We start from the raw sequence: 20,688 nt of genomic DNA on the forward strand, positions 1-20,688 counted from the left end.
AAATTATGGTGAAGACAGTGAGCACTCAGAAAACAGTGTGATGGTCATTAGACACACAGGGGAAGTTAAAGAGGACTAAGGAGTTCTCCCGTTCAGGAGAATAACTGGACTAAAATGAGAAATGAAGAAAACGTGGCAGGTAAGTGCACACACATTTTCATCAAGGTCATTTTCTCAACACCTCAGGATTCCATACTGCCAGTGGACAGGATGAATAGCAACAGCAGACTGACTCCCAGGCTGAGAGTCGGCGTGGTTGCAGAGGACGGCTTTATAGACTCAGACTCCTTTTTATCAGTGATGCAAACAGTGAACATACTAGAAACAATGGCAGAAGCCGACTGTCACAGAACCTGTGTCCCTAGCTTCCTGTGTGTCCTCTCCTCTTGTCCTCACGCCAGTCCTGTGCTCCTGTATCCTCACTTTCTAATGAAGTAAATCCTAACAGCTCATGTCCTCAAGGTTAGACAGCTTCTGAGTAGCAAACTTGATTCAAGCCCAGGCTGTCTACTTAATGGTGTAAGTGACTTAAATTACATCCTTCAGCTTGTGAATGACCAGAGTGAAGTGGACAGCTAAAGTGGAAAGTTATAGATTTGATCCCCAAAAGAACCCTAATAGACTTGAAAAATATGCCAAATGAATGTGGGCCAAATATAAACTCATGCACTTACATTACCAAAAGTGTCAACTGCCAAGGCAAAGAGTCCCTGACATGAGCAGGTCTTGGAGATTTAGGATGTGGAATCGTTACAGCCAGTGGATAGAGTGATATGATTGCCAACGAAATCAATCTTAAGCTACGCTTTGTTTTTGAAGTAATATATTTTAATTAATTCTTTGAGAATCTCACATAGAATACCTTGATCACATTTTTCCCTACACCCCACCTCCATTTGGGGTCCTCTTTAAAAACACTACCTTGCAGCAGATACCCTGGTCCTCTAGCTCTGAAAATCCTTCTGCCCCATCTTCCACCATGTTCCCTGAGCCATCAGTGTAGGGGCTGTGCTCTGAATGTATTAACTGGAGCTTGATGCCAGCGGATCTCTTCATTGTGACCAGTGTGGCTTTCGGTAATGATCTCCATCGGCTGCACAAAGAAGTGAGCATCTTTGATGAGGGATGAGAGAAGGCACTTCCCTGTGAGCCTAAGGATAAGTATTTGGATATTAATACTGCAGTAGTAAGTTCTCATCTGGGCTCTCTGGCTTCACCAGCCGCAGGCAGTTGGCTAAATTTATAGCGTCAGGCATGAATTCCCTCCTATTGCTCAGGCCCTAAGGTAGTTGGTGACTCCCAAGCTGTAAGTACCGCTATTGTGCCTTTCAGAATATTTAAGCAGCAGTTTAAAACGAGTAAAGCCATAGGACGAACGAACAAGAAATAGGTGAGCCCTTAGAAAGAATCGCCTGTAGGTCTGATGAGAAGAAATGTAGCATGTTAAAAATAATTTAAGGATTCCTATTTTCTAGTTCCAACGTCCTTTATTATGTGAACGATTCTGGACTAGAATATGGGAAGCATACTTGAGATAAGCTGAGTTGGGGAAGAGTGCCGGGTCCTCCGGCTATCTGAAGGCAGGCCTGTGGCATCGCCTAGGAAGCTGCCACAGGTGGCTAACTCAGCTCTCGCCAAGAGTGCCTCGCCCTATACAGAAGATGCTCCCTAGGCGGTCTTGGGAATCCACTGTGATTGTATTTGCTGAACTAGGACTTGGGGGTCACTTAATGAGGATGCCGAGGAGGGAATTCACTTACTGGTGGAGAAGAAAGGGACTCCTTGCAGACTCCAGGATTCCCTAAGAGCAGGCAGTGACCTTCTCTCTGGGAAACTAGTGAAGGACACACACTGAGTTAAGATTGAAGCTGCACCAACTTGTGGGGAAGTTGAGTCCTAGAGGTGTTGAGAGTTGGGTTGGGCCACAAATCAAACCAATGTCTGCAAAAAATGTCTGGCAGAAAGCTTTTTGCATCCTCTGGTAACAGTTTTCTTTATATTTGCTTCAGAGGGTTGAATCACAAATTGTTTTCTATGAGACCATAGTTTCTGAGACCTTTTTGGCTCCGCCTCTGGGTGGCTTCCTTCCACTGCTGTCTCATATTTTCAAATGTGAATGGCATAAAGGAAGTGGTTGACTGCTGGGGGGAGCCTCCTGTGTATCAGCTGGCTGGGACGTGGTTTCAGTTTTCATTGGAAGCTCACACAAAGCATAGCCAAGTTGAGGATGAGAACTTTTCAGTGCCTCATGGGAAGGTAAATAAAGACTGCAGGTAAAGCCTGAGAAGCAGCTTCCGAGGGACTGCTGCTGCCTCTCCTGGGATCCTGGAGTCACCAGACACTCGAGAGTTCCTCATCTTCATGAACTGTGAGTGAGCAAGTCCCTTTCCTTGAATGGCTAACCAGACCCTGCCCAACACATCACGTGTCAGCACAGGGCTAGCTTTTCTTTCTTTCCAAGATACCAGATAACAACAGAAAGAAAGGGGGAAGAGCATCCGAGGTCAAAGTTCTCAGAAAGCCTGATAATTTGGAAACATTTTTGTGACCTCTTTGACTTTTGTTTTTTTAACCAGAACATTCCATTTATGGTTATAAATGCTTTCAGATACTAAGCTATCCTAATTGTAATGAGCCTCCTAGGTTAGTGTTGGACAGTTACGTCTGTGTACCAATAGAATGGTCTCTAGCATGGGAGTGACTCTAAAGTTTGATGCTAGCTTTGCTGAAAACCAGTCCTGGGACCTGGCTTTCACATGTAAGCCTTAGTTCCTATCAATAAAACAGAGTTAATAATATTAGCTTGTAGGACTCTGTAAGGGTTTGGTGACATAGAAATGATCACCCAGTGTGGTGCTGGAGGAGAGGTGGTTTGATTTGTTCATTGTTGTGTTCCTAGCACAAAGACTAATGTTAGGTGCCAAGGCATGTGCTCGGCTGAAGGTTAGTGAATGGACAAATGAATGGATGAATAAATGAAAATGGCCAATAACAATCCATATTGTGAAGGCATGACAGACCTGTCAGACACAAGAGGTTTTTGTAGAGCAAGATGACTGATTGCCAAGAGGTTTGAAGGGGACTGTCAGAGCCAAATTTATGTTTTTTCCATTGTGTAGCATGGCTTCAGGATCTTCCGAATGCCTAGTAATGGGGAGAGCACTGAATATCTTTACAGCCTTTCCTGGGTTCCTACTCTGTTCTCAATGGTGAGTTTAAAATGGCCTCATTCTAACTAAGCCTTTATCAGTGAAAGCTTGAAATGAAATTGGAACCAAGATTGGTTGGTAGTCATTCACAAATAGATGAAAACCTCGATTAAATTTCAGGCATTTCCCGTGTTTAATACTTCCTGTGCTCATGAGAGAAGCATTTCGCAAAGCAAAGGTCCTTTCTGTGTCTGGTTAACATCTTCGTCAAGCCTGAGTGTGGTAAATTATACATTCACTGTCGGACAGCTCCCAGTTTGTAAGTCTAGGTACAAATAAAACCAAGAGGACTCTTAAATACATCACATGTTGCTTTCTCACAGAAGAAACATGGCTGTAAAGATGTCATTTCAGAGATCCATGATATTAGATTAAAGCACACAACATCGGTAAACTGGGAGAGTAAAAAGTCAGGGGCATCGTATCAGAATCAGTAATCTAAAAAAGTCTAGCTTCCAATTCCAAATTTCAGGAAATAGAAGCTTCAGAGCTTTGTAACCAAAAATGATGACCAATAAGGGGAAAAAAAGCAAGTGGAGATGAGAACTGATCTCTGTTGGCTACAGGACAAAACAAAACCAGGGCTTCACGTAGGCACAAGCATGCAGTTTAAACCATGCCACCTAACACCTTGTACACTGTTGTCCTGAGTCATGTAAATGCTTGCTGCCTGATAGTGTTACTCCTACCATGAGCCAACCTTAAAGGTGGGCTGCATCGCAGTTAAGTAAACTGAATCTGATAGGAGCACACAGGAGATCACCAATAAATATTTATCAGTGGACATCTGGACAGGAGCAGGCAGGCAGGTTTTCTTTCTGTCTCAATCCGTGACACATTTGTCTCTACCAGAGAGCGTTTTCTTTGACACTCTTACCCAGAGTACCTTTTCCGTCTTTGCTGATACTGCCCTGAGGAAGTACAAAAGGGTACCTTCTCCCTGAAGCCCTTCTGACTAGAGCCAGCTAAATTAAAACAGCCTCTCCCCCAGCCCCTAGAAATCATCTTTTCAGAGTGATTTGTTTAGTGGTTGGTTGGTTATCTTCCAGTTTATCATGGTTGTGGCATCTGCACCCCGCACAACACACATCCTTATCCGAAAAGTAGTTGCAAATTGTCTAGGAGCACACACCCAGACAGCAAGGTCAGGGTCAGACTAGACTTGCGGACGTGTTTCACAACTGTTGATGAAATTCTTAGCATTAGTAAAAAAAAAAAAAAAAAAAAAAAACAAACAAACAAAAAAAAAAAAACAAAAAAAACTGACTGCCTGCCCCTGCAAATCTGCCAAGAACAGGTACAAATGGAATGGAGACTGAAAGATGGATCTATTTCATCAAACATGTGGCCAAAACCTAATACATGGACACCTCAGAATTGCTTTAAGGTAGATTGGGTAACTAACTGACGCCTTCTGATGGAAAGTAATATATGGTCTATTTAGGCGAGAGACCTGTTCAATATTTGATATGCTGTACAAAAATCAGTTTTGATGCATTCAATCTTTAGAAATATGATTGGGGGTGGGGACTAAGCCACATATTGCTGAGGCTCATAGCCCGTCATGAGCATTCGCAGTGTGAGCTGAGCCACAGGGGAGGCCCAAGCTCAGAACAAAGAAGAGAACATGACTGTGCTTTTAAGCCTTTGTCCTCTAAATAGCGATAGTAAATAAGGCAGGCAGAGAGAAAAACTTTCCAAGATCCCAGAAGGGCATGGGAGCATCAACAGCAGCAGAAAAGCATACTTGTGCTGGTGTTACATGTGCTTGTAATGTGCATGTGATGGCAATGTTAGTGGTTACATGTGTTTGCTCTGAGTGGCTAGAAGTGACATTTGTCTCTAACATTCCAAAGAGTGGATGAATTTTAACCTGAGGGAGCTTCCTGGAGGTCCAGTGGAGTCCAGGAAGGGAGGTGTGGGAGGTCCTTGATGCTCAGAATGACTAGGAGGTGTGTCAGGTTGACAGTATGGTAGGGATAGAGAGGCCCCTGTGGTGTGGCTAGTACTACATGTAACAATGTTGATTCTAAGGTTCATATCAAGAGAGGGCCCAGTCTCTTTTGTTTTGTTTTGTTTTGCTTTGCTTTGCTTTGTTTTGTGGAGACAGGGTTTCTCTGTGTAGCCTTGGCTGTCCTGGGACTCACTTTGTTGACCAGGCTGGCCTTGAACTCATTCATGGATCTGCTCCTGCCTTCAGAGTGCTGGGATTAAAGGCATGTACTACTACCGCCCAGTCTGAGAGTAAGAGAGATCCCAGTCTTTTTTTTTTTCTTTTATTGGATATTTTCTTTATTTACATTTCAAATACTATCCCCTTTCCCAGTTTTCCCTCTAGAAACCCCTTATCCCATACCCCTTCCCCCTGCTTCTATGAGTGCGCTCCCCCACCCACTCACCCACTCCCACCTCCCCACCCTGGAATTCCCCTACCCTGGGGCATTGAGCCTTCATAGGACCAAGGGCCTCTCCTCCCACTGATGCCTGACAAGGACATCCTCTGCTACATATGCAGCTGGAGACAAGGGTCCCTATATGTATACTCTTTGGTTGGTGGTTTAGACCATGGGGAGATCCCAGTCTTAAGTGTCAGAAGCTGTAAATAGAAGACTGAGTGCTCGGCAGAATGGAAGAGTGACATAAGGCGATATTTCCTCCTTCCCCACGTCTTTCTGTTTACCCAGCTAAAGTCAGGCATTATACTCCACACTCAAGCAAAAGGCAAGCAGGATAAGAAGCAGACTTCTTAGGAGGAATTCGCCGACCCTACCTCTCTCTGTCTTATATGTGTGTACCACTTTGTAAGTATTTACTAATTTTCTCATTATACCATAACTCAGGTGAAAGATTTATTTTTATGACTGTTAGAAATTGAAAAATATCAAAAGTGACCAGAGTGAGTTTTATTAGCTGCGATGATACTCCAACCTCGTGCATTCTTGTGTCCACCTTTATACAAGGGCTTGAAATCAGCTGGAAGATTCACTGACTTCCAGACTGTTCCCTATGTAGCCCACAGTCTTTACTTAGACTTTGCTTTTTCTGCAAGATATCTGTTTATTGTTCTCTAAAGATAGAGCCGCAGTTAAGAGCTTGGTCACTAAAACAGTGTTGACATGGGTAGCCATGGAACGAGTTTGCACAAAAGGTGTGGTCTGTGGAAAGAGGGATTGCGATAGGGGACTTGATGGTGCAGAAGCTTTTCAAATGCTGGGATGTAGCCATTCACAGCCTGTCAGCATGCTGCAGTAATGCCTTGCCTTGGACTCTCACATCCTCCCCTCTGGGGTTGCCCTTCGTCTGGATCAGGAGGCAGTCTCAGTGGAACGGGAAAGGGTCGAGCCTCACAAGGGAGATATGTGACCAGAAGCTTGGGCACTGAGGACCCGTGCTCTAGAGTCAGGATCCTCAGGTTCTTACCTGTTAAATGAGGGCCCCAGGAAAGGGAACACACAGACAGCAGAATCTAATTATACTCCTTTGTAGTATTTTTATTGAACTTGCTGTGTGCCAGGCACTCTTGCAATCACTTTACAAATATGAATTTATTTCTGTTGCTTTATCTCCCAGTGAGCTATCTGCTAGCTATTATTACCATAACCTGCTCACCCCCGACATCAGGCAGAGGCAGAACTGGGGTTCAGTCTTGGTGAAGTATTATTACTTATTTGTATCAAATAATCTTTATAGCAGAAAAGAGGTGTGGCTCCTCTCTAGGGTGACAGTAGCCCCTCTGGTAGAGTGGCTTTCTGTGCCCACTACTTGTTTGTGGTTAACTTGTTAGGCTGTAATGCTAAGGTCAAGTGAGGCCTGATCAATAAGACTACAGAGTCCAGTTTAGATATATTTTGTTTAGATCATTTTTAGCTCATAACTTAAATGATTGTTTAGATCATTTTAGTTTTCTAAAGAAAACCAAATCGGCAAACTGGGTAACATGAATAGAATGGACCCAGGTAAAAATAGGTCTGATAAGAAACTTCCAAATGGTCACCCCAACCATGCTCCTTACACTAGCCCTTCGCTGGCAAAGGCTAGGTGTCTAACCCCTTTGCATGTTTTCACTGAATGCTAGATTAGCTAACACATGTTTGCACTTGTGTCTAGAACTAGATACAGGATTGAGAAATTATTACTTCTGGGTACAGTGCCAGGACTGTTGGCTCATGGATTAATGAGCCGTTCCTGGTGTCACAGGGAAGATGAGAAGCCCTTAGCAGACAGTCATACCTAGAAGTGACCTTTGGAATGGTGACTGCCATTCCAGCCTGAACTGGCTCCCGGCCTCTGCACAGTCAGTGTAAAGGTTACAGGTTCATCTTTATGGATCTGCTTCCCCCAGGGTAAGAAGAAGGAGGAGCTGAGCATTCTACTGCATGGACATGCAGACAGAGACACTGGACAACTTTACAAAAGGAAGCCTTCAGTAGGGCCTTCTCGGGCCTGGGTGTCGGAGGCTGTGAGTCCATTGCTGATTAGTCAAACACACCCAAGATCCTGCCACTACTCCGGTTCCTGGCTCTGCCTCGTCACCATTGCAGTGACTTACTGGTCACAGTAAACAAAAGTTCATAAAGGTGGCCTGTGGGGGAAGAGAATTGGCTATTTGGCTGCTGATGAAGAAGCAGGCAGCTGGAACAATCTATTCCTGACAGCCTGAAGCCGAACACGAAGAGACCTCGAGAGTGAGTCAAGGCTGGTTGGTTGGGACAGCTTAGGGAGATCTGCTGGGGGTATGGGAGAAAGGAGCACAGGACCAAGGGTTGGTTTTCAGAGGCAAGCTCTAATTTGGCTGCAACCTGAGACATTTCAAGAACATGAATTTCTCTGCTTCTTTGAGAGGGTTGTTTAATATTTATTAAGAAAATTTGTGAAAAGAGACCACTGTGCCTTGGTTAGACAAGAGATGCTAAAACTGAAACATGCTCTGAATAGCCAATGATTTCTGTACTGAGGGTTTGTTCAGCAACAACTGAGCCCGCCTTCCTCAATTAGTGTATCTGTAGGTTTGTTCACCAAGTTTAGTTAGGGGTCTTCTGTTTCCTTTGGGGACAGCCATGTTGTATTCTGGGGTGGATACTAGAAAAAGCTTTAAAAATAAACACCCAGCCCTGCCACTTCCAACAGCAAACCTGTGATGGGACTGGGTGGGCCTTACCATTAGTATAGACGGAATCCACAGTTGTTCCCTGCAGAGCCTTGATGGTGACAGTTTCAACCCAGTGTCCTCTCCTACTCCCATATCTGGCTCTTTCCTGAGCTTGTGTGATCACAAGTCTTTTTATCACTGGATCTATCTGTCAGCTCTTTGGAGAACAGGAGCCTTGGGACCAGAGATCCAAGTTCAAATCTCAGCTCGGCAGCACTGCCTACATGTGTGTCTTGCCTCTCTGTTCTTTCATCTCATTTTCTATAATATGAAGTTGACAAGGACACAGCTTCGTCTAGAATAAGGCCTGTTCGCAAGGATAAAATGAATTAATACCTGGAAATGTATAGAAAATTCTCGGGGAAGACGGTAAGCGTTCACTCGGGGTTAGCTTTGACCCTTCCCAGCATCCTCCACGGACCTGGTACATTGTTGGTATTAAAAGAATGTTCAAAGATGAAGGCGAAACCTTGCCCTTTCTGAGGCCTGCCCCTCTAGGTGGCTAATGGTGGAGGGAAGGAAAGCATGCTATGTTTCATTTTTAGCATTCCAGGAGAGTTTATGCTAAGATTTTGGGCTCTGGAGAGTAAAGAGTTGTGTAAAGCTCTTGTCTTACGCCCTCTGGGATTTGGTATTTGTCCTGCGGGCAATGGGAAGGAAGGAAAAGAGAGCCTGTGTGGTCTACGTGGGCACAGTACCTGTGGCTTGTCTTTGAGACGGGGTGCAGAGGTTCTTCTGAACCCCTTCTCTGCTTCCCACACTGGCCTTTCTAGAGGCATCTCTGAGGATGAGCCTATTTTAATAACTGGCGTTTACATCACTACATCTTAAAAGGACCACGTGTAATTGAAATCCTGAAACAAGTGGCTGCTTGTCCAAGGTCTAGGTCACCGCATCGCTATGGAAACACACATTTGTTTTAAAGCCTAGCAATCGAAAGTGGGTCTTTATAGGAGCCAGTGTCAGGTCGCTTTTGGAGATAGGCATTTATTTATAGTCTCCAGCCATCAAAGACCTGTGAAATCAAAATATTTTAAATTAAATAGGAAAACCATGCCACAGGTGAATGTTAATAGAACCCGCGGTGTATGTGCGCCCCCCCCAACTCTGATTCTGCACCAACTGAGATCACCCCATTTATTTCCACTGTCCTCTCTCTGCTTTGTAGCTCCTACTCGCACTTGGGAGGTAGGGGGAGGAGATGCTTTGGCACTTTATGCAAAAATGGTTAATCTTCATTCATAAGCATGTGCTGGTACTATTAGCAAAAGGAAAATTTTGAAGTGGGCCTGTCATGTAGGGTGATTTGTACTTGCCCTGACATATCTTGTCTACGTCACGTCCACGGCTGCTCAGAGGCACAGGACCCTGCTTCTCTACGAGCATCTGTCTACCCTGTGTACACAGGGAACTCAGAGGCACAGGTCCCTCCTGCCTACATGAGCACCTGTCTGTTGGTGAAGACATTCTCCCAGAAAGGACTGAAATTCGCATCAGCACATCCTGCCCTAGATCTGCTCAAGTGATATTCTAAGTGATTGGAAGCTTTTATCTGCCTCTGAAAGCAGGCCTTTTCAAATAAGTATTGACTGCTAATGACCTGTTTAAATAAAACATTCAATTTTCTTTCTTCCCCCCACAAAGAATTTAGTAGGCAGAGACATTTCTAAAGGAAAGGCTAACCCTGCTTTTCAAAAGAGGCTGAGCCAAAGCTTTTAAATGTGAACATTTTTTCCTGACATTTGCCCTTAAAATGCTATTCAGTGAAGCTGTGCTAACAGTGGGTTGAGTACATTGAAGTGTCTTTGAATAAAAAATGCAACCTTGAGGGTTTTTTTTCCTCCAAATTAAACAAAAATGTCTAAGTAAGTACTGCCCTACAAAATTCATATTTCTGTCAACATGCGGTCTCATTGTTTGTATATCCTCATTCTTAACAATTAAAAAGAATTTCCTCTAAGGAACAGGGCGTTACATGCAATCTTAAAAGCAGCACTAAAAAAAAAAAAAAAAAAGTAAGAACCCATGGAGTGTAACTCTGAGAACTCAATAATTAATAAGGGCAGATAGGTGACATAGGCCCAGAGTACCCCAGGCAGGCAGGAACCTTTCCTGGTAGTAAATGTAGAGAAACTTTCCATTTTAAAAAAGGATAAGTATTTTCCTCCTCATTCGGCATGTAAGCACCCCACCGTGCGTGGAAGACTGTACAGTGAGTCTCTGAACTAGTGGGAAGGTGACAGAGAAATAGCGCCTGCTACATCAAGCCCATGCCCTTTCTGCAGGTGAACGGTCAGTCTCCCGCCACTCTGAGAGTCCCCATCCACTCCACTCCGGTTGCCTTTTCTGACTTGCAGTGCCCAGGAGCTACAAAGGACCAACCATAAAGGTCACTGAGTACATCCACCTTTTCTCCACACTTGGCGACGTGAGGCTCACAGGCCAGGCCTACGTAGGGCCCTGTCAGGATGAAAGGCACCCTTTACAGACAAGTGCAGCTTCCTCAGCTCCCCTGCCCAAGCCTGTCTTGTTTCCTACCTACTCAGACTGCAAGTCGCTCTGGGATAATGGATGCCAGGAGGAAGATGAAATGAGTCAGTCTTTCAAAGGTAATAGCATGCCCTGAACTAAGAAAAACTGCAGGTGTCTCTTAGATGTCCCTATTCTGGGAGACCGGTGGACATTGTTTTGGCAAAAAGTGGGACTTTCAAGACTATAGTTCAGAGTCCCCGAACTCTGAAAGTTGCTGTGGGCGGAGTCAGCAGGGCTCCCTTTGAGTCTCTGTCCTCTGACTTTTTGCAGGCTTTTGACAGACTAGTCTCTCTGTGCTCACCACTCACAAGTATAGAATAAAAAGAGTTCTGATATCTACCTTGAAGTTAAGAGGGATAAATGAAAAATTTAAAAAAAAACAAACAACTTGTGTCTAGAGTAGCAGAATGCCTGACACATTGCGAGCTCTCTGTAAGTGTGCTAATCGATATTTAATAATGTTAGCAGAAGCACCACTCTTCAGTTCATAGGAAATAACCATGCTTGTCTATCCATCTAGACTTCTGTGGGATGGAGTCTCTAGTCTTAGTAGGTGGGCTCTGACCTTGAGCCTGGTTGAAACCCTGATTGCCATGTTCCTTCTCCCTCAGCCCAGCTCCTGAGTCACCCAGCCCGGCCTGTGGCAGACTGTCTGCATTTCTAACAAGTCCCCAGGGGTGAGGATGTTCCTTGGGGAACCACCTCCCAAGAACCACTGCTCTGGTACAGCACTTTGCAGTAGAACATAATGTATACCCACAGACATGATTTTGAATTCTGTAGCAGACACATTAAAGAAAATATATAAATAAAAAGGAATGAATTTAAAAATTGGGTAATATACCTTGCTTAACTTATCTATTCAATCATTTCAACACACAGGCAATATAAAAATATGAATGAGACAGTTTACATTCTTTTTGTGTAAAGTCTGTAAATTCCTGGAACTATTTTATATTTCCAGCATATCCCAGACTAGACATATAGGACATTGAGCTGGAGAACAGCTGTTTTTTAATCACAACCCTGGTTCTTTTAGACCACACAAATTTCTCTTTTCCAAGCACCTTAACTAAAGAGTTTCTGGTCATTAGGCAAGAGACCAGAAGGGTCCCTGCCCTGTACCATCATGAAGTTAGGACACTTACTGTCCACTCCCTACAGCTCACAATGATAACTTACTACTCTAGTAATAACCTCAGATAAACAGTCTGATTGTTATGGTTTTTTTTTTTTTTTTTTTTTACAAATCGTGGGAAAGCAGTTCATAAATGCTTCAATAGAAATCGTTAATATCATTTTCTTAAGTTTCTCTCCTGGCTTCCTCTGGTTCTCCAAGGCCAATTCAGACAGTGTGATGTAATGCCTGAGAACAGGAAACTGAATCTGAGAGCCAGCCTGAGTTTCAGAGAAACAAAAGTGAAACCATGTCACTGCCTCCACAGAAAGCCAGGGCAAATGCTAAGCAGCCAGGCATCTTGGAAGTTTTCCTGTTTCCATGACTGCAAGAGAAACACAAATATTTGAACTTGGAGTAGGTGATTGATCACATTGACATACCCAGGAAACTTCATTGTATTATGCCAATTAGAAATGCTGAGGTAAATATATTTGCCAGAATTCCTACTCAAGTTTATCTCTCATAAAAATGTTTACTTTTGTTTGGAAGCTAGCAGGTTTCAGAATGGCATTAATGCATGCTAAGTAAGGTCATCACTCAGCCGGTACTTCAGTTTGATAGAACTTTGTGCCTGAAGTGGTTGGTGTTAACCATATTTATGTTTTATTAATTTTACTCTGGAGGAGTGTAGAGATGATATATTAAAGTGGTGAATTCTTTCCTTTGTGATTGATGTCTTTGCCTAATAAGTTTTTTACAACTTTCTTGATCTTTATTTTTGTCTAGGGTATATAGTAAAACATATGATAAAACATATTTGAAATGGTATTACTGCTATCCAAGTTATAATTTTAAGAAAAAAATCTTAAAACATTAGCTAAGCTTTTGAAACGCTATGTAGAAAACAGCCTTTAGATTTGGGGGCTTCTTTGTGCTGGCTGACAGACTGGCTGGAAACATGATTTCGTAGACTAGAGTACAGTTGTTACGTCTCAGAACACCTATGCTGAAGAAGAATCATTAGGCGACTTCATTGTTGTACAAGCATCATGGAGTACATGTACACATGTCTAGATTGTGCAGCCTCTTCCACACATCAGATGTGTGTCATATGCCAACCTGTGTGTAGCTTGACATTGACTAACGCCATCTGTGGTACAAGCCTACAGTTGGATCCCAGTAACCATATGCAGTACATGCCTACAGTTAGGCCTCAGTAACTCTGCCCATTCCAAGAAGAGTTTCAAGTGCTAATAAGAGAAACGTTCTGGGCAGTGGAGGTGCACGCCTATAATCCCAGCACTTGGGAGGCAGAGGCAGGTGGATTTCTGAGTTCAAGGCCAGCCTGGGTCTACAGAGTGAGTTCCAGGACAGCCAGAGCTACACAGAGAAACCCTGCCTCGAAAAAAAAAAAAAAAAAGAATTAGAAACCAGGTGGGGTTTTTTCCTCGAAGAATTCAGAGTTCTCTCTGCCTTGTAGACTTGAAGCTCTTGTGACCAACAAACGTTAAGGAATGAATTATGCACCACATTGATCCATAATACACTACCAGATGAAATAACCAAGCATGGATTGGAGGAATTGAGAACACCTTTTGTCTCTACATACTCACCAAAGGACCTGCACCATGCCAATACTGGAGGCTTCTGTCTGCAGCTTGTGGAGCTGCGGTTTCACATGGTTGGATGCTGACCTTTGTCAAAGGCAGGGCAGTAAATATGTGTCTCTTGGAGGGCATGTCCCTTTACTATCTAGAGTAAACAAGGCTGAGATTAAATGGAACTGACTGGTCAGATGCAGTTCATAGCAGGAAACAGATTCTCAAAAGCTAAGGGCCACAACACAGTTCATGCTCACAGGGGACAGGAATGAGTCTGTTGCCATGGTGCATGAAGCGTTGCAGAGGCCAAGTGTGCTTCTGAACACCCAGGCAGGACCAGAACTGACTGAAAGGTGCAAACACACATGAGCATGAAGCTGAAGTTCTCCTTCACCAGCCCATGGTGTCCCTGGTACCTGTCCTGATCAGTAGAACCCAACTTCGTAGCCAATGATTTAACCCATAGTTTTTCAAGGCAAAGTAAAATTTTGATCTACTTAGACTGAAGCCCTTCAATTAGTTTCTATAATTGGAGATATGGGCAATTTCCCAACCTTCTAGTGTATGCCAGCCAATAGAAAGATGTGATTTGGAAGGAACACTAAAATCTACCCAGAAAGAAGAACCTGCAGAGGAAGCCCTTCACATGGGGCCGGGGCAAAGATCAGCTCCTACAATTATTCCTATCTTCACATCTGAGAAACCTATATAGCCCCAATCAATTTTAGCCAGTATTTCCTTTTCATGGAAAAGCGATGTTGTCAATAATCCTACTGGCATTAGTATTTAGGAAGAGCCTCTGTTGAATTGTACTGTGAGGTTAGTTAGAGAGAAGTTGCTAAATAAAGGTGTCTGTCTATGAGTGTGTGTGTGTGTGTGTGTGTGTGTGTGTGTGTGTGTGTGTTGGTGTCATGCACAAGCTTTATCTTGTGAACATTTTACCATCAGTGCCACTGACACTTTTGGTGATGTTTACATAATGCCAGAACTTCTATCTGGATAAGACAACCAAACTGGTCTCTGCTAAGTGCTATCTATGTCTTGCAGGCATAGCATTGATGAAGGTTTCACTTTCCATGGCTATAATCAGAAAAGCCCTGCACAGCTTCCCTGTTCATTGTTAGAGACAACCAGAGAATAATTGTTTCCTGGAACCATTCAAGGGCAGGAGTAAGCCAGAGCAAAGTGGAAGTCTGATCTGCCAGCCAGTACATTTGCTGTCTCCCTTATGCCAACTTTGGGGGCATAGTATTTGCCAACCAAAAGAGATGAGAGGTGTTTTTCAGTGGGGTGGCTGTCTGTGCAGAGCGCATTGCAGAGAACCGCCTTCCTGGGAGTGAGTATGCAGGGCCTCTGGCTAGCACGCCCAAATGCACATGTCAGTTGGCAGTACTCTTTGGAAAGTTCTAAAAATAAAACCTGATTGTTTCCAGAATCTGATAATATGTCTAAACAGATTCCTATTTGAGAATAACTGAAATGATAATAGGGTCTACAATGGATAATGTCAAGCTTTCATCCAAAAGCTGGCAAAAAGTATTAAGTCAGAATTTATATTTTACTTAAGACCTAGGTTTAAAAGAAAGTGGAAGGAATCAAAAACATTTTTGCAAACAGTGTTGCACACGTGTCTTCTCTGGAGGTAGGGATACTTGATGTCAAATGTCAGAAAGAACACAAGAAAGTGTTTCCTTGGTTATTGATTGAATCAAAATAATTAAAGATTTAAGATACACTTTCAACAATAATAGTCAAAGATTTTGGCTGAATAGTAGAAAGGAAACTCCCATGGATTGATGTTAGGGACACAGACCTCAGGGTGGAGCTCCTGCACGGACAGCAAAGGTACAGACCTGGTGTTAGGAGTTAGGATGTTGAGCACTGTCCAGGGTCCTTGAAACTGGAGATGGGGCACTCACAGTGTTCAGAAGATGTGGTGAAAGTACACATGTGTCCTGGAAGTTGTTAGGAATGTATTGCTAAGTGTGCCAATGGTGAGCAGGCCAGGAAAGTGGCAACTGTAGCAGTCAGGAAAACTCTATCTCAAGAAGGAAGAAACTTGTGCTAAGGTGAAGTTGACCGAAAAGAGGTCAAAACATTCTGCATAGAAGGAGAAGAAAGAATACTGTATCTTATGTAGACAGTTGAGGCCATTTTTTAATGGCTCGTTCTGTAGTATTGCCCACCTGTGCTCAAAAAAACCTCACACGTACGTGAGAGTAACCAAGGGGGCTGATGGTACACTGAGGAATGCATGCTTATTTGAAGTTGGTACAATTTCAGTTTTTGACTATTTCCCCCTCTTCTCTTTTTCGTAATGAGAAGAAACGTGGTTTGGGTTCATTCCCACCTCTCTGTGTCATTTTCCATGCTAATACAGTATAGATAAAAAGATATGCATTATCTTCCAGACTTACTATAGCATGCTTTTAGAACAAACACACCTGAGTCAAATGTTGAACTGGAAAGTATTTCTCCATTCTAAGATCATACTTACGATCAGGGCTGAATGGAATGATTTACCATATCAGTAGGGAGAATGTCTTGGGCACCCTTTGTTGCTGTGCTAAGACACCATGACCAGGACAGCTAATAGAAGAAAGAGTTTATTGGGAGCTTACGATTTCAAGGGGTGAGTGGATGATCATCATGGAGAGAAGCATGGCAGCAGGCAGGAGGCATGATGCCAAAGCAGTATCTGGGAGCTTATATATGATCACAAGATGGAGGAAAAAGGGAGAGAGAGACAGAGAGACAGGGAGAGAGGGAAAGGGAGAGAGGGAGGGAGGGTGGAAGAGAGAGAGAGACAGAACTAGGAATGATATTGTACTTTGAAAGCTTAAAGCCCACTCCTGGTGATATAACTTCTTCAACAAGGCCACACCTCCTAGTCCTTCTTAAACAATTTCACTGAATGGGGACTAATCATTCAAATATATGAGCCTTTGAGGGACATTCTCATTCAAACCACAACAGGACATAAAAATTACAATTGGGAAGTCATCTTTGAAGCATTAACCATTTCTTTTATCCCTTCTTTATAGGGCTTATACCCCTAGAAGGAAGATGGCTGAACTCAACACTCATGTGAACGTCAAAGAGAAGGTAAGGTCTTGCTGTATGTTGACTCTCAGAAACTGCAAAACAGGTAACAGAATCTCTGCTGGCAGAAACTTGATTATAATGGAAGAAGAGAAAAATGGTTTGCAGAGATACATAGAAAGTCTGTTGCATTTATATAATATTTATCAGAACATTCATCTGTGGAGTGTGTGATAAGCACAATACACTTATTTTCTCATTTTTACCATAACTTCCATGATGCAGAGACAGAAACTGAGTGAGAGCACAGGTGAATCCTGTGGCTTAGTTCACATAGCACATAAACAGCATCTGAGAACTTGAGTGCACGACTGCCTCTCCAACCATCTTGAGGCTCTTTCAGATGGCCTTTTAGGTGTCTTTGAACCTTGAGAGTTCATGACACAGAACTCCCCCTCCCTTTTCCCCTCCCATCTTTATAATTTGTTATGAACTGATCACCATTCACAGCCCTTACCAGTCTGGAAAGCTTACTTGACTTTCTGTCAATATCATTCTCTTGCCATCAGTGTATTAATAAATGCATTGCAGTATTGAGTCCTAAGGCCTTGAATCATAGCCCTTGGAGATAAATCTACCCAACCTACTCCATAGCAACAGAGACTAAGGGATTCACACATGGTCATGAGAGCCTGGATAGGAACCTCTGTCAGCTCCCACTCGTGTCTCTTTCTATAGAGGTAACCCAGACTCACAGGACTGCCACGTACTTGAATGTGGATATTGGCGCCTCATTGCTTTGTATCCCTACCATACTAAAAGTATAGAATGAATGCTGAGAGGAGTGATATTTGTAAAGTCCTTGTAATTTTCTTCTCATCTGCATGCCAGTGATAATGAGCATACAGATGAGGCACCTGCTCATTTAGGGTGGAGAAGCCAAAATAAATGCCGTAGCATATAAATGAGTACAGGCATTTCAGACCATGGTAGCAGCTTTGAGAACAACACATCAAGTGTGTTTTGGTGGAACAGAGGTAAAGAGGTGACTACTTTACATGAGGCTGTCCCAAGAGCTCTTTGAGAGGTCCTGTGAGAACTGAAAGAATGTTGATGGGATCAAAACAACCATGTAGAGATCTGAGAGCAGAGAATCCTATATTTAAAAAAAAAAATTGCAAAAGTAGGTACTTAAAATGCACAGAGTTGGATGTGTTTGGAGAACAGGTAACCAGTGCTACCTGAGGGTGATGGGCAAAGGGAATGGGAACAAAAGCCAGAGAGCGCCACCTCACCTCAGCCATGAACCTTCAGAGAAACAGGTAGAGTCGAGGATTCCATGTACCTGGATGGTAATGTCTTTATCTTATAATAAAGGTACATTTTATCATCAGTCACATCGAGAAGAGATTAATAGTTCCTTCAAGCATGCAGTGTGGGCAGTCTTGCCTACAGTAGCAAGACTGTCACTCACGTCACTGGAAGCCATAATGTGTTCCAAACATCCTGATGTGTAACTTGTCCATCATCACTTCAAAACAACTGTCATTCTATATCCTGAGGCTAGGTTGTGCTATCTGAGGTGTTGATAGAGATGTTGCATGGGTTACTGGAGCATGCATTTGTTTTCTTTGTTGTTGTTGTTGGTGGTGGTGGTGGTGGTATTGGCCTTTATTTCAATAGGAGCTATTTCCATTGTAATGATACATGTTGTCTGTCATGAATTTTAGCACATCACCCTGAGAAGGGCCTCAGTCTTCACTAGACTGCTAAAGGTGTTTGCGTGCCAACCGGTCTCAACCATGTTAGAGCCTTGTAGGGCTAGCTTCCACAGGCAAAGGCCCGCTGATGGGAAGACGGAAGCAGCAGCATGGATTGGTGGGACGTGTTTTTCAGAGCTCGCCTGGCTGCCTCTGAGACTGTGATGCATGCTTCTATGTCTATTCAGTGTCATTCTTTGATGGGGACACTGAGGCTTGAGGTCACCCTTGACTTGGTCAAAGACAGGCTTTGCTGTATCTGGTTCTGAAGCCGGCTCCATTTTCACTGTTTCTCGGAGTTCCCACCAGTACACAGAGAAACACAAGCACTACCAAAAGAGATGAAAAAAACCTTTCACCAACGTAGAGTTTCTTTGTAGTTTTGTGTGGTGTCTTAATCGATGTAGAATTTCTATCCATTATGTTCTATCATGTGTTCCACATATTATTTTAATACTAAGCTATTTTAGCATATTAATCATTGAATAAACAATAGCAGAAATCTGCATCTCCTTGATAACGTGCCTTCACAGTCTCCCTTTATTCAAATGAGAATTTGTGTTCCCCAGTTTGAAAAGCTGGGGTGGACTTCCTCGTACTGGTCACAGATTGGCCCCTTTTCAGTCATCTGTTGGTAGATGGATCCAGTCTTCTCCAGTCAAGCTATAGAATGTAAAGCCCTCTACAGAACCAGCAAATGGTCCCTGCAGAGACAGCTGGTGGACAGACCACCACGGGAGGCAGAGCAGGCAGGATTAGATTGTCTTATGCAGAAGGGAGAAACAAGTTCCTCTGTGTGAACACACAGCATGTAAGGTCAGCATGACAGTGCCATCCGTTGGCTCAGGCATCAGAACACTGACTGTCCAGGGCTGTAGTTGGCTCAGGCATCAGAACACTGACTGTCCAGGGCTGTCGTTGGCTCAGGCATCAGAGCACTGACTGTCCAGGGCTGTCGTTGGCTCAGGCATCAGAGCACTGACTGTCCAGGGCTGCCGTTGGCTCAGGCATCAGAGCACTGACTGTCCAGGGCTCTCGTTGGCTAGGGCATCAGAACACTGACTGTCCAGGGCTGCCTGGTGTCCACGCGAGGAGGGATAGGAACAGTGGGTGTTTTGCCACTCCACTTGAATAACTCATCAAAATGTTGGCAGCATTTTGGGAAAGGGTACCTTTTGGGCTGTAAATATTATGAATCTGCATGACAGTGAAAGCAAAGCCCGCTAACTCAATTAGTGAATTCCACCCTCCTCTGTCAAAAGTTAATAGACTTCTCAACTCCATCAAATAAGCTGTAATAAACAACAGAAATTCTGATCATATATAGTTTTAATTTGATTTATTTCGGTATACTTATTTCCTTTAGTTATTAGCATTTGTGGCCTTTTATGATTAGTTTGTTTCTCAATCTGTCACACAAAGCGATGACATTTCAGTTTTGAAAATTAGGAATAATAACAACTGTTCAGTCGTAAGTTACAAGCTTTTGTAGATTAGTGAACAGATTTCTAGTGATGTTGATACAATATCTAGTCAACAACTGTGGCAAATTTTTTTAAAAAAAAATAGTTTTATGTTAGGAACTGGCTCAGGAGGCAGCTCAGTCAGTACAGGGCTTGCTGGGCAAGCATGAGGATCTGTGGAGGAACCGAGCACTCATTTAAAAGGCAGGCTTGGTGAGCAAGCTTGTAACCACAGCACTGGGAAGCCAGGAACCAGTAAATCCCTGGAACTTTCCAGCCAGCCTCGCCAAATCACTGAGCTCCAGGTCCACCGAGAGACAGTCCTCAGAAAACAAGATGGAAGGCCTTGAGAAATGACAACACGCACAGTGGGCCACTGGCCTGTGCACACACATGCACATACATGCACACACACATGTATGCACATCCAAAAAAAGACAAATAAATACATAAACAAGGAAATACACTATCTTTTCTGTTTTATAGCAAGGTTTGACAAGATGAGGTCTTTGTCCATCTCTAATGAACCAACAGGATGGGTTGAATAGAAGCCAAGTACTTTGAAAACAGAACTTTTGTCTTCTTGCAGTTTTTTTTTTTTTAGTCCAGAAAATAAGCTAATAATGTTTAATATTCAGGGCATATAAAACTTGTAATAGATACTTGTGACACTTTATTTCAAAATAACTTTGTAGTATCAGATTATACCTATAAGGTTTTCAATGATAAACGTGGCTCAAATAGTTGAGTTTCCTCAGTATGGCATACGTCTTCTTGATCAGCACTGTCTTCTTTCTTCCTTTCTTTCATCT

General features: G+C 43.2%; 1 protein-coding gene across 6 annotated transcripts in view; it reads left to right on the plus strand.

Moving 5' to 3' along the window:
* Nucleotides 1-20,688, plus strand: part of Spats2l (spermatogenesis associated serine rich 2 like) — a 178,046-nt gene that overhangs the window by 64,061 nt on the left and 93,297 nt on the right. For 5 of the 6 annotated variants that reach the window (XM_031367545.1, XM_031367544.1, XM_031367543.1 and 2 more), the window contains exon 4: nucleotides 16,656-16,716. In XM_031367545.1, the coding sequence (XP_031223405.1) occupies nucleotides 16,656-16,716 (61 nt within the window). Of the gene's footprint in view, nucleotides 1-2,075; nucleotides 2,369-16,655; nucleotides 16,717-20,688 lie in introns of those variants that run through there. The other variant, XM_031367547.1, reaches the window with a different exon arrangement.

The sequence above is a fragment of the Mastomys coucha genome, unplaced genomic scaffold, assembly GCF_008632895.1.
Source record: "Mastomys coucha isolate ucsf_1 unplaced genomic scaffold, UCSF_Mcou_1 pScaffold14, whole genome shotgun sequence".
In the NCBI taxonomy this organism is placed as follows: domain Eukaryota; kingdom Metazoa; phylum Chordata; class Mammalia; order Rodentia; family Muridae; genus Mastomys; species Mastomys coucha.